Genomic DNA, 26,801 nt, shown 5'->3' on the forward strand with positions numbered 1-26,801 from the left:
GCAATTGAATTTGGCTGTTATAATTATCATTATTACTAGTTGAGTCACACCTACCAACATGGCTCCTGACGGTGTAGTTAGTTACATAACATCTGCAGCAAGCAGGCACCTGGGTCTCCTGCCCTCAGTTTCGTGTACATTTGCTGACTTTCTTTTCCTTCCTTTTCCTTTTTTCCTTTTCCCTAAAATTCACAGATCATTGTACCCTACGTTTAGGGAGCAAAGCGGGAAACCAAAAAATTCATTTGACGTGCTTTATCGAGATAGTTGCTTTATTGTGGTGGTCTAGAACCGAACCCACAGTATCTCTGAGGTCTGCTTCTACAGGGCTAGGTCAGGTCGAAGGGCTCTCCATCATCCCCATCAGTTTCTCTTTTGCCCTGTAGAGTAGGAATGACTCCTGTGGGTTGAGTACTTAGGTCTCAGGCAGTCTGCTGGATGCTTTATGTCATTAACTCATTTCATCCTCATCATGGGCTATCAGGGGTCGGTGAACTATGGCCCCTGGGCCAAAAGCAGCCTGCCATCTGTTTTTGTATGGCTGTAGGCTAGAAGTAGGTGTCCTAGTTTTCAATGGATAGGAGGAAGAAAAAAAGCTAAAGACAAGGCTTCGTGAGGTGTGCAGATGATATGAAATGAGATTTCAGTGTCCTATTGGAACCCGGCCGTGCCCGTTGGCCTAGGTCTTGTCTGTGGTTGCTTTGGTACTGCCCCAGCTAAGTGTAGTAGCGGAGACAGAGACCCAGAGGCCTGCAAAGTCTGCAATATTTACTCTCTGGCCCCTTACAGAGATAGTTCGCTGATCTCTACTCTAGGCGATTGGTTCCATTAGTATCCCCATTTCACAGAGGAGGAAACGGAAGCTGAGAGTTTTCAGCTTGGCCATAGCAATTTGTCCAGTGTCGAACTTGAGATTAGACATGTCAGACCTCAGAGTCTTATTAGAGCTTCTCCTGAACAGCACAGGCAGCCAGAGGATTCTGAGAACAAGCGTTTGGGAGGCAGTGACTGGGCGATCCAGGATCCCCTACGAAGTTCTCAGGGCATGCATGTGTGTGGGCAAGCCTATGTATATGATTCCAACCCAAGAGAACTGTAACAGGAGGAAGATGAATTAAATACAATGAAAAAAAAAAAAAACCCTCTCTGCTTTGGAAGTAGAGGCAACACAGTGCCAGTAGCGTCTTGGAGGCTGCTGGTTGTCCTTTCAGTAGAAGAGTGACGGAGGGATTATCACTCCCGATGACGATGATAGTAACAGTTGTCGCGGAACGATCAGAACCGTTTCCAACGAGAAGAGAGCAGTCCTTAAGAGAGCAGTTCTCCGGCTGGCTCGTTAAAACCTATCCCGAGAGTTACAGTTCATTGAATGAGTGAGTAATGTGCTGCCCTTTTGGAACTCAAGTGTCATTTTGCGCATGTGCAGAGGGTTTGCGCTCTGGAGCGGTTTCGCCCTGGAAAAAGCAGCACTGATGAAAAACGTCGGTGTCACGATGCATCTTGCATGCACAGCGGAGTGGGGTGTGCCCCTCGGTTCTCACTGAAGCCCCCACCCTCCCTGAAAGACATGGGAGGGACACTGTTCACTGGGTTAGGAATAAAGAAAGTTATCACTCGTACTAAAAAGGCCAGGAGCCCTGATGACTGCTTGGGGCCCTTTGGAAAACAAGCCTCCTATTTGCAGGGTGCTAGAGGCCTTGCTGGCAACAACAAACCCTTTGCCATGTTTCTCCAGAGTCTTAAAATCTGACAATGGATCATCCCCTCCAACGCCCCCCCCCCCCATGGACTCCTAGAGGAGGGAGACACAGCAGAGCCGTAGTCCGTAGTCTGGGTATAGGCATTGCCCTTGCATCTGCTGGAGCCACTCTAACCTTCAACTGCAGTTTAAAGGAATTTAGGGAGGGGTCCCCGAGTGGCTCAGTGGGTTAAACCTCTGTCTTGGTTAAGGCTCAGGTCATGATCTCTGGTTATGGAATCAGGCCCCACGCCCTGCATTGGGCTCTGTGCTCACAGCTTCAGATATTCTCTCTGCTCCTCCAAGCCCCGCTCACATGCATGCTTTCTCTCATTGTCAAATAAACAAAATCTTTTTTTTTTTTTCGAGATTTTATTTATTTGTTTGACAGAGTGCAATCAGGGGGGAGCAGCAGGGAGAGGGAGAAGGAGAGGCAAGCTCCCCTCTGAACAGGGAGCTAGATGACAGAGGGGCTCAATCCCAGGATCCTGGGATCATGACCTGAGCCAAAGGCAAACACTTAACCAACCGAATCAGCCAGTGCCCTAAAATCTTTTAAAAAAATAAATAAAGGAGTTCGGGGGAATTTTTCATAGCTGTCAGCCTGAGTATATATGACAAAGATCATGTGTTTACATGTATATTCCTGAAGTTACAGTTTTTGTTTCCATGTAACTCTATACAAGGACTAGAGGAAGACTCCTGCCTTTTATGAAAGGCTGCTAAGTGATGTTTCTCTCTCAAACCCTCCCTCCCCCCCCAAAAAAACCCTGTTTTTTGGGGGTTTTTTTTGTTTGTTTTTTTGTTTTTTTACAAAGATTTGAGGATGGTCATTGGTTAAAAAATAGAAAGTCGTCGTCTTTGTTTTCACCCAGGACCCTGCTCAGCAAATCATTGCATGTCCCCAACCCCATTTCTGGGCAAGATCTCAAAGTGGAGATGGGAAAATCTGTCTCTGCTTTGTCAATGGCTGTTCCTCCCCCCGTGTTCTCAGTGCTAACCAACTACTGAAATGATAATACCCCAGGATCTGCTGATGCGAAAAGGGGCCACTGAGCTGCCCTGCGGAGACGCTTGGCCTCCCCAGCCCTCGTGTGGCAGGTAATGGACGTCTGCAAGAGAGGGGCCCTGCTGTTCTCAGCACAGTGACATGCTCTAGGCATTTTTAAAGTGGGTTTTTGCCTTTTTTGCCCTCCTCTGCTCCTCACTGGTATTCCTGCTCTTAGCACTTACATGGCTGAGTACATGTTTTTCAGCCGAGTTCAATTCAGTCTTCTCCATCTCCTTCTCTTGTTCCAGCAGGAGTAGGATAAACATCCCAACAAAACAAAAACTCGGACTTAGGCCATGGGCCCTGTGCACTTGCCGAGAGCCCGAGCGAACACCTGTGGAAGGTAGATGCGGCCCCTGGCGCTGGCCCCGCTTCCAGAGCAGGAAACAGAGAATTTAGGTGGCTTATTTGAGGTCATTGTTGGAAGTCCCCCTCCAAATCTGGGGACTCATCCCCTGTGGATTTGGGGTGGCCACCACCCCACGTGCCCCTGTCATTGATGCCGAAGCCTTAGCACTACAGAAAAATGGGCTACAGTGTCTTCCCACATGGGGTGACCGTGCTGCCCGGTCTAGTAAAGACACACAGTGGCTGTTTCCGATGACACTGTGGCGGAGGGTCCCAGTGCAGGGCGTGGGCTCCACGCCTGGCACTTCCTATTCCACAGGTAGGTTCTTCATCAGATGTTTCTAGCTACTGATTATGCACCAAATGGTTGGCACAGATACAAGTAAAATCCTTCATCCCTTTTTCCCGGTAGCTTAAGAATGAGACGACCTGAAGTTGGAATGGCAGAGACCCCTAGTCTCTTGGGGAAGAGGATGGGCTCATCCCCACAAGGGGATTTGCCACATGTCCCAGCCAGCTGCCAGGCTGACCCTGGGAAGTCTCCCTTTGTATATAAATCCAAGTTCGCTTGCCCAATGCACAGCAAAGCCAGTCACTAAGACCTCAAATATGCAGCAAGGAAAGGGTTGATTCAAGAGTCAGCCAAGCAAGGAGACAGGAGGGCAAGCTGCGAATCTGCCTCCCCAAAGCTGGAGACTCGGGGGTACTTAAAGGCAAAGGAAAAAGGATCTGAGCAGGGGAGAGGAGCTACCTGACTTCAGAATCAGATAATAAGTAGGGGAGGGTTGTACTTGTTTTCTGCACCTGTGTGGCTCTTGTGCCTACCTTGTCCATGGCATCCTTAGTAGGATCCAAGGGTTGAGTTTTAGGCAGTTCGGTGTCAAAAGTTCATCCATTGGACTCACGCACATGCCCCAAGAGATGGCCAGTGGTCCTCACCAGTTCTGGCCAGTTTCTCAGTGAAGCTTTGAGTCTCTGCAAAGCAACTAAATCAACGTTTTGTTATCATGGTGTCTAGGAATGTCATCTGTGGAACCATGGCTGCAGGCTGTGTTCCAAGAACAAGCAGATTTGGGTAAAAAGTTACAGTTGCACTTATGAGTCCCGTTAACCCTTTGGTTACCTGTTTCACTTGTTCAGCAGTTAACCCCTTGGTATGGGTGCGTGCCAGTGCTCCAAAGGTGGGCTTTTGACCCCAAACCAGTGTCAACACGTTTGGGGGTGACTTTTTCCCTATCCTCTTGTTTAGTGACTTTAAATTTTAAATTATATTTTCCCCTCATTTGGTTTTCTAGAAGGTAGTAAAGAAAATTGCACCTTACATGCATGAATTTGGTTATAGTGGGGAGGAGAAAGGGAAGAGAGGTGGGGGTGTGTTTTTTTTCCCACCCCTTAAATCTTTTCTGCTTTATTCTTGACTGTAGCATTTATGATCTTCTCATGTCCTGTATATTTCATTTATTAATATTGATTTTATACCTGTTTATTCCACTAAAATATGTCTTCCATGAAGACATAATTTTTTTTTAATTTTTATTTTTTCCCCATAGTTTTATTTTTTATTTATTTTTTCTAAAGATTTTATTTATTTACTTGACAGAGATAGAGACAGCCAGCGAGAGAGGGAACACAAGCAGGGGGAGTGGGAGAGGAAGAAGCAGGCTCATAGCGGAGGAACCTGATGTGGGGCTCGATCCCAGAACGCCAGGATCACGCCCTGAGCCGAAGGCAGACGCTTAACCGCTGTGCCACCCAGGTGCCCCCCATGAAGACATAATTTTTATCTCTTTATAGCTACTGTTATTTGTACATCTAAACTTATAGCTAATACCTCCTAGGTACTCAATAAGTATTTGTTGATTGAATTAATTAATACTCCCTTTAGAAATAGCAATTCTCATCAACTCCAGAGTCTGAATTTGTTCCAGATGTTGAAGGGCAGAAACTGAAGATACAGGACCAGAGGTTTTCAAAATCTAAATTATAGGAATTGCCATAATCATCCAGACTGTGGACCTTCTAGACAAGTGTTTTGATGGGATGAATGTGATGGCAGGGCATGGCCTTTCTCTATGACATCTGCCTCAAAGCTTGGGGTTAATCATTCATTCAGCTAGACCGAGTCCATCTTTTATCAATAATTAGCTCTGGGGATAAAACATTGAATGAGAAATACGGCTCCATACTCTCATAATTCTTGTCATCCATAACTAGATCAACATTTTTTGGGGAAATTATTTATCTTTTCAGACTGTTCCAACCCCGTCAAGAAGCATTCCTTAACTTTACTCTTTGCTTTGTAATCTAATTTTGCATCCAGAACCTCAAGAGAGTTTCTCAAGGAGGAGCCTACTGCCAACACTGGCCTCTTCAGGCTTGGGCAATGAGGCTGAGCTTCTTGTCAGCACGGGTCCCTGGTGCTGCACGTGGTTCACTATGTCAAAATCACGTGCCCCTTTGAACTTATAGGGGAACTCTTCTTTTATTGGTGACACAGGGTCAATGATGCTGGGTCAATATGAGAGAAAGACACAGCAGGGGTATATATGATGGTGAAAGAAAATGGATAGAAAATTTCAGACTTGCAGTGTCTCTAAGTTTTTCTCTGCTGCCTGCTCTCCTCTCTTCTCTGATAATGGGTCTAGTGGTGAGTGTACCCCTAGTACCTTGTATTAATTCCTCCCATGATCACATCCTAGAAAAATGGAAAGAGATGTCAGACGTGACTTTCTGTGTAACTTAGCAACAGCATATATGAAAAGGATTAAGAGCATCGGTCTATTATAAACTCAGAGTGAATCAACATTGGGATGAGGCTCTTGAGGGGGGGCAATAATTACGTCCAAACTGAGGCTGGTGTTGGTCCTCTCACCTGAGTGGCAACCCTTGGGGCCCTGGGCTTGAGGAAACAGAGACCAGAATACACCCAGGATGAGGGCACTCAAAACTGTTTCATACGAGGAGCATTTGACAGGGTGGAGGATGTTTATTATAGAGAAGACTCAGAAGGATGGTAAGTGCTGCTTAAGAGTTCCTTCAAGTGATGGAAGGGCTTTGCATGTGGGAGAAGCATGAGACCATTCTGGAGCCTTGGGGCTTAGAACAAGGTTGTGTGGGTAGAAGGTGAGTAAGGGGTGTTCAAAGATGGCCGCCCGCGGAGTTGTCTGACTCACTGCCTGATTCCTTAGGCAGAATGGGAGTCCCGATGTGTAGCCAAGGAGCTCAGACACCTATTGAAGCCAGCCCAGGGCACAGTATGCAGATAGGCTGACCAGGAGGAAGAGAAGATGCCAGCTCTAGTTTGGGACCATCTTCTATGATCCTTCTTTCTCCAATTTGCCTTCAGTGGGCTTTTATTTTTCAGCTCCCTTTTTATTTTTCAAAGCATTTAACAGTTTAATCAAGCACGTAGTTCCCACCAGTACACAAAATGATCTTAACCTGTCGAGGCCATTGTTTGGGGAACGATTATTATGTCAGGAAAAGCAAACTTCACCAAGAACAGGACGTCGACTTTCCAATGCTCTTTTCAAAGAGCTTCTGATTTTCGACGTCAGAAAGAAGAACAACATGTAATTACCGCATCCCTTGCATATGGGATGTAAGACAGGCTGCGCCAGGTCATGGACAAGAACTGCAGTCTGCAGAAGGATAAGGCCAGTCCCTTCTTGTGCCACCAAAGAGCGGCACACAAGGTAACTATGAAACACAAAAGCATCATAATTGTTGCAAGCAGTCTTGTTCTTCAAACATTTTCTTCAGTTGCTTCCTGGGTCCCGTTAAAAAGCCCGTCCTGGCTAATGCAGTGAGATTTCCAAGCATATAAAATACTGCAAAAAACTTCATGCCACCTGGAAGCCCCAGCAGTCGGGTCCCAGGGATAGAGAAGAAAATACACGGGAAGCAGATGACGAACCACGTCCACCTGGTGTTGAAACTGAGGGAGGAGGCAGCCAGGACCTGCGTTGTCCCCCCTGCTCCTCGGCATCCTGGCTGCTCAGGACCCTCCGCAGCTTCTCCATGGTCCTGCTCCCCGCGCACCGGTGGCCCTGCTCACGGCATCCCTGCACTCTCCCTTATTTTTCTTTTTTCTTTTTTTTTTATAATGATTTTTTATTATATTATGTTAGTCACCATACAGTACATCCCTGGTTTCCAATGTAAAGTTCGATGATTCATTAGTTGCGTATAACACCCAGTGCACCATGCAATATGTGCCCTCCTTACTACCCATCACCGGCCTATCCCATTCCCCCACCCCCCTCCCCTCTGAGGCCCTCAGTTTGTTTCTCATAGTCCATAATCTCTCATGCTTCATTCCCCCTTCTGATTACCCCCCCTTTCTTTATCCCTTTCTTCCCCTACCGATCTTCCTAGTTCTTATGTTCCATAGATGAGAGAAATCATATGATAATTGTCTTTCTCTGCTTGACTTATTTCACTTAGCATTATAACCTCCAGTGCCGTCCATGTTGCAGCAAATGTTGAGAATTCGTTCTTTCTGATAGCTGAGTAATATTCCATTGTATGTATGGACCGCAACTTCTTAATCCAGTCATCTGTTGCAGGGCATCTCGGCTCCTTCCACGATTTAGCTATTGTGGACATTGCTGCTATGAACATTGGGGTGCATATGGCCCTTCTCTTCACTACGTCTGTATCTTTGGGGTAAACACCTAGTAGTGCAATGGCTGGGTCATAGCGTAGCTCAATTTTTAACTTTTTAAGGGACCTCCACACTGTTTTCCAGAGTGGCTGTACCAACTTGCATTCCCACCAACAATGTAGGAGGGATCCCCTTACTCCACATCCTCTCCAGCAATTGTTGTTTCTTGCCTTGTCTATTTTTGCCATTCTAACTTCTCCCTTATTTTTCAGCTCCCTTTTAAACATTTGCCCATACCCATTGACCCCAAAAGTCAAATTTTGGAAGTTTGTGTTATAGAAATAAAAATATGAATATTTAATGACCGGTGCACAAGGCTCTATATAAATTGTATTGCAGAAATGTGGGAACGATCGGAATGATAAAATAGTGGACTACATTCTGGTATGTCCATAATATGAATTAGGATGCAGTTAGTGTAGACAATGAGTTAGATCTCTGACTATTGTCCCAGAGGGATGAGCAGAATATAGAGTTAAGTGAGAAAAGCAAGAGAAACATATGTAGTGTGATCTCATTTGGGGAGAATGAATTATAAAAAAAAAATCCCTCACATATGTAATCATATTGGCATATATTTGTGTGAGTTTGGCAAAAAGGGTGGAAGAATATAGATGAAGTTGTTGACAGTGGTGGGAGAGTTTGGGGTAAGGTGGGTGGGGACCCGAGGGACAGGAATAGAGACAAAGTGAAGGAAAGTGAAAGGGGATGGTTTATCCATTCATCTGTCTGTCTACCCATCTGTCCCTCTGTCCATCCGTTATCTGTCCATCCACCTATCCATCCGTCTATCCACCCACTATCTTTCCATCTGTCTACTATTATCTGTCAATCATCTTCATTGGTTCTGCTTAAACACATATTCATTTTGAAGACTAATAAAAGAAAGAAGAAATAAAAATTCCTTTTTCATGTTATTTCCATTTTTTGCCCTGTTGTCTTCTCTTATAAAAACTGTCTCAATCTCTCTCCTAAGGACAATCCAGAGGTTTTGCAATAAAAAAAAAAAATTAGGTTTAATCCTTTAAACATGGTGACCTAAACAAACTAAAAGAAATCTGGGGAATGTGTAAAGAGTAAATATTTTGAGTCAAAACTGAAATTCTAGATATCATGAAAGATGAATGACTTGAGAATCATTGGTATTTTTTCTTTGTTCTTTGCTGTATAGATGGTGTTTATTTTTTCCTAGTGCGCCAGAAAAGTGTTTCCCTAAATCTAGAGACCATGGGGTCGGGTTAGGAGCATCCAACTCAGTTAAAAAAAATTTGCTAGTTCCTGGTGGGGAAGTAGGGCATTGAATGGAAAGAGTTCTGACATCTGTGTGTGTGGGCGTGTGTGTATAATTGGTTTTTCTCTGCTGAGATGGCCAGAAAGATGCTTGTGTTTTCCTGTGATTTGGATGCTTTCTTTCAAATTATTTTTAAGAACTGTTTTCCATATTAAATTATACTCATTATGCATTCATATTTAATGCTGATAGTTCTTTCTACATAAAGAATTTGTCTACGTACAGAATAGCCCCAGGCGCTATAGAGATGGCTGGGGCGTTAACCCCTCCTTATTATGAAGGAGGATCTGGGCAAGGATAGGATGATGTTTCATATTTGCATTTGGATGTAGACTCGGAATTGATCCCAAGTAGCTGTACTGATACAAAGGCAAAACATGAGCGAGTATGTAAGATCCATAGAAATAATAATGCTAACCATCGTATTTCTTTAAGGTGTTCATTTCACATGCTAATTGAAATTGGAATGCATCTTTCTACACTTGTGTGTATTTATTAGATTACTATTGTAAGTCAACACTGTTTTTATAATTAAGGGTATCAAAAATGCTGTAGAATCCACTTAGCTGGTCCTTGAGGTCCAGATATTTAATGCACGTAGAACATTCTAGAATCATGAACCTCAATCAGAACTTCAATCTGCATAGTGCTATCTTGATCCATACAAATCAGGAAGTTATAAAAGTGTTTTCATAGTGACTGCCTCATAGATAATGCTGGAATAATACTAAAAATATACAAAGTAGGATCTGTGCATGGCTGACTCCATTTTTAAAATCGCAATTTTAGTTCAAAGGCACCATCGTTCTGGGAAAACTAGTCATGTGCAGTGACATTTTTCCACCTCACTGTCTGAAAAATATCTCCGTGGGCCCAGACCTGAGTGGACAATTTATCTGTCACTAGGGCGTGGGAAGAATCGGAAGGAAAAAAAAGTTTTTTGAAGCGATGACCTGGCGAGAATGTGATGTGGAAAGTTGTGCTAACTGACTAGGTTGCCCGTGTCCCGCATTTGCTTTGGGCGTCCTGTCAAGCATTTTCTTTGAGTTTAATTGTCACTGTGGCTTTGTTTTCGTGGGCATAAGATCTGCTTCTTCCAGAAGAATCACTTTCTCCCCTGCCCCGCCCCCCAGGCTAGGCTGTAACTTCACGGCTGACTTTCCTGTGTGTGTTGGAGTCCATGGTCTTTTGCTGCTTTTCTCATGCCTTTTCTTTATGATGTTTCAGCTCATCCACCATACACCATGTGCTTTAGAGTGAAATTCTACCCACATGAACCCTTGAAGATTAAAGAAGAGCTCACAAGGTATTTTTCGTTTGTTTGTTTAACCTGCACCTTTAACCAGCCAGGGCCTCCGAGTCCTACCAGGCTAGATGTACCTGCCGTCTAGAGCAGAGCGTCTCAACGAAGCAGACACTGGGTTTGGCATTTTGGCTTGGAATGTTTCTCTTGCACTTAATTGTCTTGGGATTTTTCAAACAGTTGTCATTGGGAGTGTAATTAACTGCACAAAAAAAGCGGTGGTTATAAGGAGGGAGGTATTCTCTGAAAACATCTGACAGTGGGGCGCTAAAAATAAAGAGAAGATGACGGTCTTTAGGATACGGGCAAATTCATAGCTAGTGCAGCTCCTGGACAATCCTTTGGATCTGAGCTGTTCTGGAAGGGAAAAGATCGCTGGATAGTACGAACTGTTTGTCACCCTGCATTCCTCTTGTTGAATGGTCGACCGTGGGGCTGTTTTCCCTCCACTTGTAGACTCTTCTCAGGCTGACTTGGAATTTTCCAATTCTCTGGTCTCTTCCCTTCTGATCTTCCTGGGCTGGGGCTGTATTCAGTCCTCCTCCTGGGGTTTTGCTTTTGAGAACAGCCCCAGCCAATGCAGCTGAGTAGGGTCCCAGGAAGGTGATAGTGCTTAGTTCTTGACGAGACTCTGAGTAGGTGACAGAAATCACTGTGTACGATCATCTCTCGAAATAATCAGCAGAGGTCTGAATGCAACAGACAGGCAAGGTGATGCTTTGGGTTGTTGAATATTTTGCTTTCTCCTTATTCTCGAGTATCCAGTAAAGCTTGACCACCATGACACCGACGTGACCTTGTAAGGGAGCAGATGGTGCCATTCTCTGTGATTAATTTGCACACAGCCGGTAGTGAGGGTTGTGCTTGGGGATGGGGGCAGGTGGAAACGAGGGACACATGAATAATGGACATTGTAAGTGGTGGTGGCCATTTTTCAATCTGACCTGCTTCTTAAAAATATTAAGGTAGAATTCACGTAATATAAACTAATTTCACCATTTCCGAGTGTACAATTTAATTGTGTCATTAAATACATTCACATTGTTGGGTAGCCATCACCGGTATCTCATTCCAAGCATTTTCTCATCACCAAAAAGGACCCCCGTACCCATTAGCAGTCACTACTCAGTCTCCTCTCCCCTGGCCCCTGGCAACCACTCATCTACTCATTTATTTTGCCTATTCTGGACGTTTTGTATAAGTGGAATCATGTGATATGTGGCAGGGCCTGCATGAACTACCAAAAAAAAAAAAAAAAAGTTTGTCCTGCCCTCTGGGTGCCGATAATGTAATTAGAAAGATTAAATCAAATACTAATGCTGGGCATTATTTAGTCAGATGTCAAAATGGCCCCCTTTTGTCATTTGTTTTCTTTATAATCTTGTCTGGAGGATAAAAATTGAATATGTGTCATGATACAAGTTAAGGATGGATCTTCTGTTGTTGAGAAAAGTCCCATTTGAAAGGAGAAGAATACCATGTGTTAGTTAATAACTCCAGTCCAATTCTTCTCAATTGATTTTCTAGCATTTCCCTGCATTTAGCGGAGTATCTGAGGTATGAATAGAGGAAGGTTGTGAACATTTTTATGTCTTCAAAGGAAATTAAGACAATGTTCTGTCCTTGCATGGGTAGAAATGGGCTTTTCTTAGTACTATCCTTAGAATTCAGAATGAATCTAGAGACTTTGGTAAGTTGTTATTTTGTTGTAAGATTAATCTATAGTTTAAGAAGAATTTGCTACACGAGAACGTAAGATCACATTCATGACAGTGCTTAGGGGTAAAGAAACATTGGGGAAAAGGCAGGGGGGAAGAGTAAAACACCAATACTCATAAAAAAGGGATATTTGAGATCCCTTTTTATCCTTCCTTGATCTCTCCATTTACACAGCCCTCTTACAATCCTTCAGATTTCTGGGGCTTTTGTAAATGCTGGATACAACTGAATGTAATCAAAGTAGTATTTTGGGTTTAATTTTTTTTTTTAAATAACTGTCTTTAAGTTCATGCTAGATAGAGAAGCAGTATTGTTAATGGTGGCACAGGAATGTATGCCCGAGATCCTCTTGTGCTTTTGTTGCTTAATCTTTTCATCCAGGAGCGATGCTAAAAGGAGATGCATTATTATTTTTTGGCGGCTATTATATTAAAACATGAGTATCCGAACCAAAGCTATTTCTAAGGCTCAGTGGATTATGTTGAATGCACAGTAATCTATGATTATCTCTAGAGATCACTGATCCAGGGACCCAAGCTCGGATGTTGTGAAAGCAGATTTTCTTTTTCTCTGGAAGCTTCTGTCAAACTTAATTTCAGAGTAATGAGATGAGAATCCAAACCTCTTGTTCATCGGTATATAGCTATTTGAAACTATTTTTCACTACTAAACTCATCAAAAATGGAAAGGAATGCTGCTTGTTTGATGCGTAACATTGAACAAGTAGACAAGAAACTTCATGGTACTGGGCCTGGAAGTTTACAGTCTTTAAAAAGGGAAAGATTTGATCCCATCTGTGTGACCTCGGTCGCCTGAGTGGTCTACGGCTGAGGGCCACAAAGTGAGGGCTCCAGACCCGCAGCAGCAGCACCTGGGGACCTGGCCCCTGTTCCAGACCTGGGACAGGGCTCAGCAATCAGAACTTTCATGAGCCCTCCAGGTTATTTTAGAGCAGGTCAGAATTTGAGAACTACTCTAAGAAAGTTGATTTTTCAAAGGTGTTAGCTTCTTGCGGCAGATACTGCAGTGCACACCTCGGTGGGTTTCGTGCGTTCACGAAATTGTACCACCATCGCCGCAGTCTAATCCCAGAACATTTGTATCAGCCAGTACCCATCCAGTCGTTCCCTGCTTTCCCGTCCTTCCCACCTCCCAGCAGCCATTAAGCTACTCTCTGTCTCTCTCGATTTCTCTATTCTGGACATTTCATGCAAATAGAATCACACAGTATGTGGCCTTTTATGTCTGGCTTCTCTCCACGTAGCGTAAGGCTCATCCAGCTGTGTGTAGAGCCACACGTCATCCTTCTTTATGGCTGAAGAATATTCCATCGCATGGATATTCTGCTTCCTTTTATCTGTTCATCAGTCAATGGGCATTTGGATTCTTCTACCTTTTAGCTATTATGAATAATCCTGCTATGAACGTTTGCGTACATGTTTTTGTGAGAACCCAGATTCCAATTTAATTGGATTTGGGGGCAGGATCCGCAGCTTGGTATTATTTTGAAAACTCTCCCGGGGTGGTTCTAATGTGCAGTCAGCGCTGAGAACCACTGGTTTGGAGCCCGGGTACTCAAAGTGTGGACTGTGGGCCTGCAGCACCATTAGAAATACTTTTTGGAAATATGGACTCTAATGCCTCAGCCCGATCCACTGAATCACACTCCACATTCTCGCACAATCTCCGGGTCATTCACGTGCTCACTGAGGTGTGCGAGACTCTCCTGTAGGGAGCTCTCAGGGTCCTTTCCTACCATGTGTAATGCTGTTCCTCTGACGCAATGTGTACCAGACTCTGGGTAAGAAATTTCTTAGGGCCTGCCTTTGTGCCCTCCAAACAATTCCGCACAAAGTCAGGGACAAAGAGTGTCTGTCCGTTGAGTCTCTGCAGTGTCCCCAGTGCCCAGAGTCCTGTATACAGCATAAAGTAGGTGTGGGATAGGGATTCATCAAGTGGAAACAGCAGTGAGCCTCTGAATACTTTGGAGTGTCCAGTGTGCTTTCGAAGGTCCAGTGCCCAGAGTTGGGGGGCTCCAGTGCCCTCGGGCCGGCAGCACCTGTGCTCGCAGCACGTTAATCATACTCTCTGAATGGGGCTGTGCCCATGGCTCCTGGGAGACTGAGTCAAGAGCAGATCATTGGAGCACTGGAAGTGATAACTGGGACCAGTTGAGTGCTGCCCCCACCTGGCTCCAAGAACCTGGAAGAAAGAAAAGATTGTCTCGGAGAGTTAAAGGAAACTAAACGAAGAGTCTGCACACACCTGCAAAGTCGCTTCAGTCAGAAGCAGTAGATCCCAGGCGTGAGCCTTGAAGGAAAGAATCAACGTGGCTGAGAAATAGGAGTAAATCTGAAGAGGGCTTGGGCAGCCTGGAGAACGAAAGGGGCGGTGACCCGGTGGGCCTGAGCCAGGGGTCTGTGCCCCTTTCCCCTGGCTGAAATGAGCCTATGGGTATTTTTTTATTTGGCACTACAGTGTTTTTAAAAACAGAATTTGTTGCAACATTTAAAATTCAAAGGATTTTCCTCCTAAATCCAGTCTCTCTGATTTTCCGGAGAAACGGGGTGCGCTTGGCCTGCTTCTCTGGGCTGCGGCACCAGGATGGGGCTGTGTTGCCAGCTGACCCTTCACGGGAGCCCACACTCTCCATTCCGCCCTCCCCCCTCCCCGACCCCCTTCGACATGCCCATTTCGCTCATGATCAGGTTTGCCTGGCTCCGTGGGCACCTGAGTTTGCCGTCCCTGGAGAGGGGGACAGGGCACTAACCAGAGGACAGCTCTAGTTGTGAATAAATTGGCTTTCTGGCCTCATAACCAAGTCCTTTTGAGATTGATTAATGTGAGTCTGTCTGCCCCTGAGACTCCTCTCTGGATTCCGATCGAGTCCGTTTGAGGACTCTCGATTTCACACAGAGCGTGGGCAACCCGTACCCGAGGGGCGAGGGGGTGGTTGTCACCACACGGGAGTTCCTTCCAGAAACCGTGGCTGCTGGGCCCTGTGGCTTTCCTCTGTCCTCATGTCTCTTTAGGAAGGGCCAGCCGCCCAGCTTTGGCAGCCGCCTCGGTCAGGGTCACGTCAGGTTCCCTGAATCCCGAGGGCCCCTCGTTTCTTTGGCTTGCCCTCTGAGGGGCTGCGTGTGGCTCGGCTGCCCCGGGGAGCTGAGTAGGGCTCTGGCGGCCCCGGTGGGTAGAGCAAAACGATCTTTCCACCGCTTCCAGGCCTCAGCCAAGACTTAGGGTGACTCTCGCTTGTTTTGTGTTGCAGGTATCTTTTGTACCTGCAGATGAAAAGAGATATTTTCCACGGTCGACTGCTGTGCTCCTTTTCAGATGCTGCCTACCTGGGTGCCTGTATCGTTCAAGGTAAGTGTGGCTGCAGCCGCCCACCCCTCTGTGAGCTCTGACCGCCAGGCGTGGTGCCTGCTGGGTATATTGAGGGCGAAAGTCTGTCCAGGGAGGTGGGTGTCAGTTTGAAATGAAATGTCAAAGCGTTTATATATAAATGAATTCTATTTCTTCTTTAAAAATACTTTTAAAATAATTAAAAATATATTTACACATAAATTCTAAAACTATACATATAAATAAATGTATACAAAATATATACAAAATATATATTATATATAATATATTCCTCGTGTAGAGATGTGTCCTCCTGCGGTGTATCGAACTCTTCAGTTTTTCTAGCCATGGGAGCGCCAGGCTCACGTTCTGTCATACTCAGGTCGAGTCTCACTTCCCATCCACTGGCTGTTTCAGCATAGACAAATTATCTCAGCTCTTTAAGCATATATTAAATGGGGTGGCATACCTCCTTCACTGCTGTGTGAAGATTTCACATGACTTATTTTCAGGGCTGAATGAGCCCCAGAGGGTGAGGCAGTGGGAAACAGTAAGCACATATGACCCAGATGTTGGCTTCTGGATGTTTCTACCTATAAGAAAAAAACACCTGGAAAGTGGTGTTCTGGGCGCAAGGCAGTGCATGGCTATGGGCGGGGCGGGTGGGTGTGGGGGAGTCAGGTGAAGAATGACTCAGGTGTTCTGTTCCCCTGGGCCGGTTGGGAGGCAGCTGGCGGCAAGTCCTGTTTGGAGGTACCCCAGTGATCCAGCCTTTTGTGGATGCTAATGATATGTTTATGAGAGAAGGGAGGGGAGATGGGGAGATGGAAAGGGGAGATGGGGAGATGGACATGGGGAGGGGAGGTAGAGGGGAGTAGAGGGGGAGGGAGAGAGAGCAGGACAGTGTTCAAATGAGCATGTCTTCTTTATAAAGGGTCTGGAATAACATAGGAGCTTGTGATGGGTCATAAGCAGATCATGACGACTGTCTGCCTTCACAATTACAAGCTTCATTCACAGCTTAAGAGAGACACCCATCATTCTGGGGTTTCACTGTCTCCCACCACTGTCCCTGTGGGGTGCTGTGTGCTGTGGAATAGTTCCTTGGGCCCTGTTTCTGGGCGTGTGTGCTTTCTGAGAATTCTAAAAAGCATGTCCCTGTCGCTTTCCCCCTCCCCCGGGATCCATCTAGTGCGGCACAGCAGACTTCCGCAGAGGTGTTAAAACCCTTGGAGATACCTAAGCTTTAAGTCAGTCTACAGTGATATGGTGATGGGAGGTAGTCCTTCCATCTGCCCCGAGGTGGGGTATGTGCTTCCCAAGACCACCTCTCTTACAGCAGAGCTAAGGAAGGGATGTTAAAACCCATAGTCGTCCTCCTTCCCCGTGAGACTGCAAATTCCTGGTGAGGGTGCGCTGTCCTCCATAAGGGAAAAGCAGATCAATACTAATCCAAGCACCAGACCAGCACATGAGCATTTCAGAACACATTCAGGCATTAGTAAATCACGGTCAAGTCTCCAAGGGCAAGCTCACTATGGATCTGTAACGGGAAACTCGCTATCCTGCTTTATGTTGGAAATAAAGCCACCAACTCTCCCTCTGGACAATCAGGGCCCTTGGCACTATTATCCCTGACCTCGAGCACAGATGGTGTGGAGAAGGCGGAGCTGGAAAGGGACTGGCAGACCTTGAAAGGACCCTTCGGCTCTAGGATACAGCAGCGTCTACGGGCCATTTGTAACAAATCCAGTAAAAGCTGGCTTCATGCTGTTCTCTGGTGTTTGGGGGGATCTTTCAGCAGCTCTAGAGATCATTACAAATGCAGATAAAGATCCGCTTTGGTGCACCTGTTTATGCTTAGAGAGGGAATGTGGAGGAAAAGACCAGAAAACAGGAGGTCATGTGACTTTTCAGTGGCTTCTTGCTAACGCTCTGAAGGAGTGTGTTTGAAGTTTCAGAATATTCTCAGTATATAAAACACAGGCAGTACCGGAGTGTTGCCACTTGTACATACTGAATACATTTTTCATAATACAAATTGCAACACAGATACACAAAACCCTAGGGATCTGTTTATTTCTTTTCTTGGTAAAAATGATATCTTTCCTGTTGCTGCGACAGAATGGCAACATGGTGGGATTGTCAACTCTTACCTCCTCTGCCTGGTGTGTTCCAGATATTCAGAACTGAATTTGAACTCAGTTCAGAGATCACTTCCTCTGAGAAGTCTTCCCGGACTTACTCAAGTAGCCTTTCTCCTGCACCTCATTCTGTCTCCTACCCATTTTTTGTCTTTTAAGCACTTCTATCTGAAATTATGTTGTTGAGTTGTTGGGGACTTCTTATGCATCCCCTCAAGGTAGGCTCTAAATTCCATGGAAGTAGAACTTGGGGGGCATTTTTCACCATAGTATCCCCGTGTCTGGTGTACAGGAAGTTCTCCAGTAATGATTTTAAGTGAACCAGGGCATTTGCCTCAATCGTACTACTGTCTGCTTTATTTCTCTGCTTGGGAAAGAGTGGCTGGTTCCCTACCTCCTGCATGTCTTTGTTCACATTCTCTGAACACGTACCAAGCGGCTGCTAGGTGCACACACTGCGTTAGGAAGTCCCTGGCTGGGAGGGAGGAGGGGGGAGGGACAGACAAGTAAACAGGCCTGTGATGATGTGTGAATGGCTCAATAGAGCGACACCCAGGTCCCTGCTATGACCTCAGGGGGGCTCCTGACTCAGCGAGGGTGGTCAGGGAAGGCTCCTGCCAGAGTTAACCCTGGAACATCCCATCTCTCGTGTTCTTTTGGATCAAGTCCTCTCCAAACCAGGGGAAAGGCATTGCCAAGCTTGCCCTTTATACTTACCATCACTCGATAGCACTCAGCCTTTTGCTTCAGCTCTTTGGATTTTTCTGACAGTCAAATTCCCTTAGAAACACGCTAGGGCCTGTTTCAGATTGCAAGCCGTCCGTTCTGCGTTTGTCATAACTTCACCCCCGCTTACCCACCTCCTCTTGATAGTCTGAATAGTTACAAGTCCTGAATCATTTATGAACCGCCTTTTGCTTCAGGTGTAGTCAGTTAAAGACCGGCTTTAAGGGACAAGAAAGCAGCGCACGTGATGCGGGAGGCATTGACATTTACCTTGTTAGCAACCTAGTGCTGGTTCCGTGGCATTTCTTCTCTTCGTTTTCTGGCATTTTCCAAGCTACTCGTTTGCCGTGTTTAGCAGTACAAGTTCATTTTCTCTCACAACTTTTCCTGGAAAGAGACCCCCCCCCCCATCACCGGCGCCAAACAAAGCGCTCCCTCAACGACCACCATGCAAACTGACATTTGCATTGAAAGTGACCCAGTTTTGTATCTGTGGTCCATTCTCTATGGACAATGGAAGCCTTGGGTTGTACCATTTCCTAAATTTTCAGGTCCGTATCCAGCTCGCTAGGTGATATGTATGTGTGCGTGTGGGCGTAGGTGTGTTAGGTGTGTATCTTTTGAAACTCAGGTTGGGTTAATCATCAGTCGATGGCTTATTCTCTTCACTGGTCCCTTTGGGTCCATCAGTTGATTGGTTGGTTGATTTGCCTTCTCATTATTCTCCATTTCCATCCTTATAGATCGTCGACTTTGCATACGTCTTTATCAATGATGACATTGTTTTGTGTGTATACACTTCTAAGTTCTGTAAATTAAACGGGGCTATAAAACTCATTTTAATCCTCTCATGCTCAAAACACTGTTTTGGGGATCTGTTCAGGTTTTCGGGTTTCCGTCTATTCCTTTTAATTGCTACGGAGCATCCAGTAGGGTACATGGCTCATGTTTTATTTATTGTTTCCATCAACAGTGAACACCCAAGTTGCCTTCATATCCTTTCTCGTGCTTAGTTTTCCTAGAATACATGCCCAGAAGTGGGATTGCTGGGTTGTAATATTTGACTAAATATTCCCAGCTTGCTCTTTAGAAGAGCTGTGTGCATCAAGGATCCTCCGGAAGGGTACAAGTATTTCCATTTCCTCATATCTCTGCCAACACGTAGAATCATCCGACTTCTTAAATGTTTTGCCGATCTTATAGGTGTAAAGTGATGTCTTGTTTTGGTTTCCGTAGCTCTGACTACTGATGAGTTTGAACCTCTCTCGGGGTATTGATTTTTTTTTATATATATCCTTTGGCCATCTTCCTCCTGGTCTTCCTGCCTATTTTCTTATGGATTGGTAGGGATTTCTTCTTTATTCTAGATATCAGCCCTTGTCACTTTACAAATATATTCTTTCAATTTGTTGTCTCTTATTTTGACTGTGTGACTACCTTTAATGAACAGAAGTGTTTTAATTTGATTTAATTTCCCTCCTATGGTTGATGGTATTTGGGGTCTTATTTTAAAAGTCTTTCCTCATGTGGAATATACACTTTAGGTAGTTTTAAGGACTCTGTAATTTGAAATCTATTAGGAAGCTTTAAAGAGCTTTGCTTTCCTCCCAGTTTTGTCCTTTTGTAGTCATTAGGTGATCCAACAATGAAAGGACAGTACATACAAATTGCAGAGTCGGGTGGGATTTTGCAGGTGTGCTCAAGGCATATTGATTTTTGTCTACTACGAAGTCATGTTGGTGATCAAGTTCTTCTAAGACAATTTTCCCACCCTCATTTCATCTTCTTTCCCGGGCCATTTGTGCCTGAGACACTTGCCCCTTTTGGCCCATTTTCCTTAGCAGGCTTGTGCAATCAGTAAAAAGTATCCCCATGGCCAGAGCATCACCTTTGCTGCTCCTGGCTGTGGATGGTGCACATTCTAGGTCCATCCTCTCCTAGGCCCTCTGGGAGCTCTGAGATGTGCCAGCATTTCTTTTTGCCCTTAGAGACCCTCTGGAGGTGCTCTGTATTAGAACCTGGCAACAACCTTCATCTGGTACCCTTGCCCGTGCTTAGATTTACACTCTGTAATCTGAGGAGCTTTCCATTTATTTCTAAGTACAGTCTTCTTGGGTGCCTTCATGTTGTGATTTTTTTTTTTTTAATTGGATGCACCGTAGTTGTGCAAATCTCAGAGCAGGCAGCTCCAGCCATAGAGTTCCTAGACTCAGAAAATTAGCTATGAAAGAAACCTTGAGGACATCCAGTGACTTTCCACTAACATCCTAGGGGACATTTGGAAATACGGGGGCATCTCTGTTGGTCACAATGACTAGGTGTGCCACTAACACTCAGTACCTGATGGGTAGGGTGATAAATGTCCTATCATGCCTTGGATTGTCTGAAACAATCATTACTTAGCTCCCCAAATGCTGGTAGTGCCCCATTGAAAAACAACTATTTAAACTCCTTTATTATATAGATGAAGAAAACGAGACTCGAAGAGGTTGTTGAGTGCCCGAGCTCACACGGCCACATCTGAGCTAGAATATGGGCTTCTAGACCCTCAGGCTGTGGTCCTCCCATGGCTACAAATACATTTCGTTGGGTGAGCTACTGCCAGCTCTTCATCCGGGTGGCGGGACCCATTGCATAAGTACCCTATTCTTGTTCTTAATCCCTCTCTTATTTTTTACTGGTCACAGCTGAGCTCGGCGATTATGATCCTGACGCGCATCCTGAGAATTACATCAGTGAGTTTGAGATTTTCCCCAAGCAGTCACAGAAGCTGGAAAGAAAAATAGTGGAAATCCATAAAAACGAACTCAGGTAATAGGGGTAGACATTTGGAAGAATGATGGGAGTGCGGAAGTATTCTTACTGCAGGGAATGTGGAAATCGTGCCGTGAAGTAAGAGTATTGGTAATGTGTGAGTGGACTGTTTCAGGCAGCAGAGCAAGCTTTCGGGGCTCTGTCAAGATCTTCCATAGCGCAGGGTCCCCTAGATGGCTGTCTATGAACCACACAGAATGATTAGAGCCATATATCTTCCTATGGCTTTTAACCACCCTGAGTTTCCGTAGCGAAATCTAAGGTAAGTAATCCTTTCTATTGTGAATTTTGCGTTGCCGCTTCCTTTCCTGTGGCCCCTGCTAGAAGCTTTGACTCCAAGTAGGATGAAATCTATCGATGAGATTTCCTTTGCTGAGCTGCTTTCAAGGTGACAGATTCAGTGTCTGCTGTATTCCTTGTCTGTGCTGTTCCAGGATGATGGTGTCTAGATACAGAGTAGTAACAGTAGAAGGGGCAAAATCGCAGACGGTATTCACGGTGTACCAGGCACCATTCTAAGTACTGGTGCTAGTGACTCATTTCATCTTCACAATGACCAGGAGAGAGGCGCCATGGCTGTTTCCATTCTGCAGATGAGGGAACTGAGGCACAGAGAGATTAAGCATCTTACCCAAGCTAGCAAGTGGCAGAGTCAGGATTTCAGTCCACACAGCCTGGCTCCAGAGTCTGTGTTCTTAATCCGTGTGATGCTTCTGCTCTGCATAGGCTACTAGGTATGCAGCGGAGCATGGGGAGGAATCACTGACAACTTGGAATCAGGTAACTCAGGTGCTCTAGTCCGTGACTAGAATTTAGATCTGTGCAAATCACGGAAAAGTTCACTTTGGTAGTAATAAGCATGGGTTATGTTATGACAAATATGGATGAAGACCGGGAAGAACTGAGACGCCCCCATCTTCTGGATCTCTGGTGATTGTATGTATATGTAAAAAAACAGTGTCACCGGATTATGAATTCCGGAACAAAGGACTGTCCCCTTGACGGGGAGTGCTTGAATTCCCTACTTGACGCAGGCACTCCCCCTTCTGGTGAGTCTGAGCATAGTACACACGTGGGCATTAAAGGTGGCGGCATAGTTCACCTTGGAAAAGATGACCTTTGGTCTTAACAGATAAAGATAATTAGGGATCAAAAAATTGTACTGATTTCAGAAAGCAACATGCCGTCTCTGTGGGTAATTTGAGAGCATTGTCTCCTAATGAAAAGCTTTGTGGAAAATACAGGACACTGACTACTCTTTACATTTTGGGGATGAGAATGGTAGAGGTAAAAATAAAGTTCCAGCATTCTAGCTGCGGAGTTGTGGACAAGCAGGGTCTGGGCAGCACAGAGCGAGAGCCTCTGGGCACAGGAGTGCTATCCACTGTGTGGATTGGTGGGAATGGGAATCAGGAGGCCTGCTGTGACCAGAATTTGCAGGACCTCAAATGCTCAGGACATATCATATTAGTAGACCTCTCTCGAGCATTACTGGATGCCAAAACACTGTGCTAAGAGTCTTACGTGTGTTCACTGAGTCCTCCTCAACTCTACAAGGGAGGTGCTCTTGTTGGTACCAATCCAAGGTGAAGAAAGCACAATGGGGAGTGGATTAAGGACTTGCCCTTTAGCAGCAAAGTCAGGACTTGAACCCTGCTCTTACTTGACACCAACACTCATGCTCTGATCCGCTCCGCTGAGCAGCCGTCAGGCAATCAGGTAGTCAGTCATGTTGGTGTCGCATAGCGATCACCATGGCAGTGGCGCCAGAGGGTAGAGACTGTGAGGAGGAGGACCAGTTAGTTAGTTCTGCTCTCCAGACAAGAGATGCCAAGGACCTGAAAAAGAGAGAAGAGGGTTTGGAGCAACCTTATAGCCAGATGACGTCCCCAAATTTCATGAGTAAATGAGTGAATCAAGGAAGATTCCAGTTTGCTTTTCGTAATCGGAAAACTGTAGATTGGATCTTGTGCCAGCACCTGGGCCTTTGTTGATAACCCTGAAAGTAGTCATCCTTCACCAGGGGGAGCACGGGTGGTCATCAATCAGCCGTGGTTTATAGATCTTGGAAGTAAATTCCGTGGCTTGATCGACGCTGCTGTTCTGAGGCACTATGCGTTTGTAACATCCAGAGAGCTCCCGTGAGGAAGTCAGGGTTGTATGTCAAAGGACTAAACAGCCAGAAGTTCTGTGACATCGCATGGAGAGGTGCAGAGGGTGTTTTCCTATGAATTTTTGTTCATCCTTAAGTAGCTGTGCATTTCCCTCTACATCAGCGCAGCAGAGAGAGATTATAGGTTTGGATGGGAAGATAAGAAGAGCAGAACAAGGTGACAGTGCAGAGGGGGAGAGACTTTGTAGAGCTGGTTGGAAACCTGCCGTAGAGACTGAGGTTACTCTGGGGGTTCAGCGGGCCCTTCGCACGCAGGTTGTGAAAGTGTTGACTTTTCCGGTGTGGGAAATTGGACCTTTGGTTGGATTGCTTTGCAAATCCAGTGCTGTCAGGAAGGAGTTGTAGATGGAAGAGAACCATACGAGGCTGTACTAAGGTGTTGCCATCTTACTCTCCAAGGTCATCGCTGCACCCATGACCCTCCCACGCAACAAAGGGATAATGTGTGATCATTGAACTATTGTCACAGAAACTTCCTGAGAGGATTCAGCTGGCCTTTGTTGGGGTTTGAGGGGCCCCAAAACTTAACCTTCTACTTTCTGCCTGGTTTCTAAACCAATGGAAAAAGAAACCAAGAGATGGCAGGTTTGACACAAACTATAGCAGAAATGGCAGGGATGATTTACAGTGAGATAAACATACTTCCCTGTGTGGGTTCACAACCTTCTTCTGCCTTTTTAGTTGATTGGAATTGTTCTCCTTCTGTGCTTTCTGAGGAAGGTACAAAAGCTGTGATTTTGGGGAGAAAAGTAACCGGGGAGGAGGAACAGCCTCTCTCTCTGGGAGGCTACATGCGGCTTGAAGGTGGAACGAAGATGGCGTGATAGACAGCCATGAATAAGCGTTCTTTAGGGGGAGAAAAGGGAGACTCCCTGGAATTTTGAGGTGCTTGAAAATAGAAGACCAAGAGTGTAGTTAGAATTTCCATCAACTTAGATTCCTTTAGATGTTAAGAGATTTGTGAATGAAGATTGGAATTTATGATTGGGCCAACTTTGCTTCTTAAATGTGCTGTCTGAACAGGAGGGGGGGGGTAGGGAGAAGTGACAGTTTTGCAAATGTAATAACATAGTTATCGATCATCTCTATACTAGTCATGATAAACTAGATTTTGCTGAGGAAACAACTCCAAAAGATCAGTGTTTAGAACAAGCAAGACTTATTGTTTCTTCTGTTACGTGTCTACCAGATATCAGCTGAGAGTCTCTGCTCACCACTGTCACCCAGGACACTCACAGGTTTCAATTTGCCAGTTGTGAAGCCAGAGGGAAAAGAGAGTTCTGGAAGTTCTTGCTTCAGCTTGGAAGTGACACATGTCACTTCCACGTAACCATTGTGGCCATAACTAGTCCACAACTAACCACATGGTTCTCCTAATGGCAAGGAGGGTGCAAACTGGAGCTAGCTGACAAACAGCTCTTAACGGCCTTCACAATCTCATTAACAAACAGGCTTTTTAAATAAGCTTTTTTATTAAAAAACTTTATTTTTTAGATTCACAGCAAAATTGAGTGGAAGGTACAGAGATTTCCCCTATTCTCCCTGCACAGCCTCTCTCGTTATCAGCATCCCCACCAGAGTGATGCGTTTGTTGCCATTGATTAACTGACCCTGACACATCTTTATCCCCCCCAATCCATAGTTTGCCTTAGGGTTCTCTCTGGATGTTGTACATTCGATGGACAATAGTATAATGACATGTATCCACCATGATAGTATCCTGCAGAGTGGTTTCACTGCCCTAAAAATCCTCTGTGCTCTGCCTGTTCCTCTCTCCCTCCCCCACAACCACTGGCAAACACTGATCTTTTAACCGTCTCCATAGTTTTGCCTTTGCCAGAATACCGTGTCCTTAGAATCCGACAGTATGCAGCCTTTGCAAGTTCTCTTCTTTCGCTTAGCGATAGGCTCTTAAAGTCCCTCTACGTGTTTTCATCCACAGCTCATTTTTTGCTGAAAAATATTCTGTGGCCTGTGTATGTTTCACGATTTATGCACTCACCTACTGAAGGACATCTTGGATGCTTCCAAGCTTTGGCAATTATGAATACGGCTGCTGTAAACATTCACGTGCCGGCCTTTTGTGTGGACATACATTTTCCACTCCTTTGGTAAATACCAACGGGCATGGTTGCTGGGTTGTATGGTGAGAGTATGTTTAGTTTTGAAGGAAATCCTCAAACCATCTTCCGAAGTGGCTGCGTTCCCACCAGCAACGGATGAGAGTTTCTGTTGTTCCTGGACATCTCACCAGCCTTTGGTGTTTTCAATGTTCTTGATTTTGGTCATTCAAATAGGTGTGCAGTGAACAGTGCTTTATTCAGAAAGATTTAATAGAGATGCCGCTGGGCCTCCTAATATCCGGTAAACTAGAAGACGTGGGGATGTAGGATTCATATTATTGAATAGATGTTAGTGCTGAAACTCACTGGACTGAATGATTCTTCTAGATCAGAGCAGATAATAGATAGAGAGATAGATATTATCTATCTATCTAGGCTTTCTGGGCCGCATGGTCTCTATTGCAGCCACTTAGCTATGCTTTTGTAGAGCGAACGAAGACAAAGACGATACCTAAATTAGTGGCCTACGATTCAACGAAACTTGATTGACCAAACAGGTGGTGGGCCAGATTTGAGCCGTGGGTTCTAGTTTGCAGACTCCAAAACACATGGCAGAGCAGGTCTGGAATTAACTTCTGCCTCACTGCCTGCCTCTGTAGATAATTTTAAGACAAAAGAGCCGTATTTGTTTTTAAGACTATGTATAAGAAAGAATCTTACAATTTACAGATTTCGTTTGAGTTGGGTAGGCAGAGATGAGGTCCTAGCATGCGGACTGCTTAGGGATAGGTTAGTGCTCCTTCCAGAGCCCTCTGGTGGCTGGAAGAGGCTGTTGCCACAACCCCTAGGGAAGGGACCGTTCTCTTATCCTTGACTGTCCTGGTTACTGTTATCCACACAGCTTTAATCACGACCATGTGGGTTAGAAGGGAATACCCATTCCCTTAGTCCTGAGGGTGCCCGGAGGGGGTCGAAGATCAAGAATATGATTGATTTCACTATCAGGAACCCAGAGAGGCTTCTCTGGAGGTTTTCCTAGAGTTTCTACTCAGCTAGTTCTCTCAATACCAGTTTATTGGGTTTCTCATTAGAGGCGAAGACATTTGAACTAGCTTCAGGCACAGGGCATCAGCTTTTAAATATTCAAAACTCTCACTTGGTGGTGAAGTGGTTTTGATGAAGTATATTCCTTGTCCTTAAAGAGCAGAAAAATTATCCAATTAGCTATCATCATAATGATCTGATGCAGTCAGGCTTGTGCTGGAAGCAATAATGATACTGAGTGGATTTCAGACAGACTCATTATCTCTTTCTATTTCTCAAAATTCAAGTTCCCTGTAAATCGTGTGCCTCCTGGCAAGGATTTATAGATACAGAAATATCTAGCTTTCTAGAGATAAGTGACCCGCTATGATAAATA

The 26,801-nt window shown here is 45.1% G+C and overlaps 1 protein-coding gene and 1 pseudogene across 1 annotated transcript in view; one reads left to right on the forward strand and one right to left on the reverse strand.

Moving 5' to 3' along the window:
- The window catches only part of LOC103667621 (FERM domain-containing protein 3), an 81,690-nt gene that overhangs the window by 27,088 nt on the left and 27,801 nt on the right, over window positions 1-26,801 (forward strand). The window contains exons 3-5 of the mRNA XM_008695796.2: window positions 10,322-10,400; window positions 15,385-15,482; window positions 21,019-21,142. Of these exons, the coding sequence (XP_008694018.2) occupies window positions 10,322-10,400; window positions 15,385-15,482; window positions 21,019-21,142 (301 nt within the window). The remainder of the gene's footprint in view (window positions 1-10,321; window positions 10,401-15,384; window positions 15,483-21,018; window positions 21,143-26,801) is intronic.
- LOC103667643 lies at window positions 812-7,254 on the reverse strand (annotated as a pseudogene).

Source organism: Ursus maritimus, unplaced genomic scaffold, assembly GCF_017311325.1.
Source record: "Ursus maritimus isolate PB19 unplaced genomic scaffold, ASM1731132v1 scaffold_34, whole genome shotgun sequence".
NCBI lineage: Eukaryota > Metazoa > Chordata > Mammalia > Carnivora > Ursidae > Ursus > Ursus maritimus.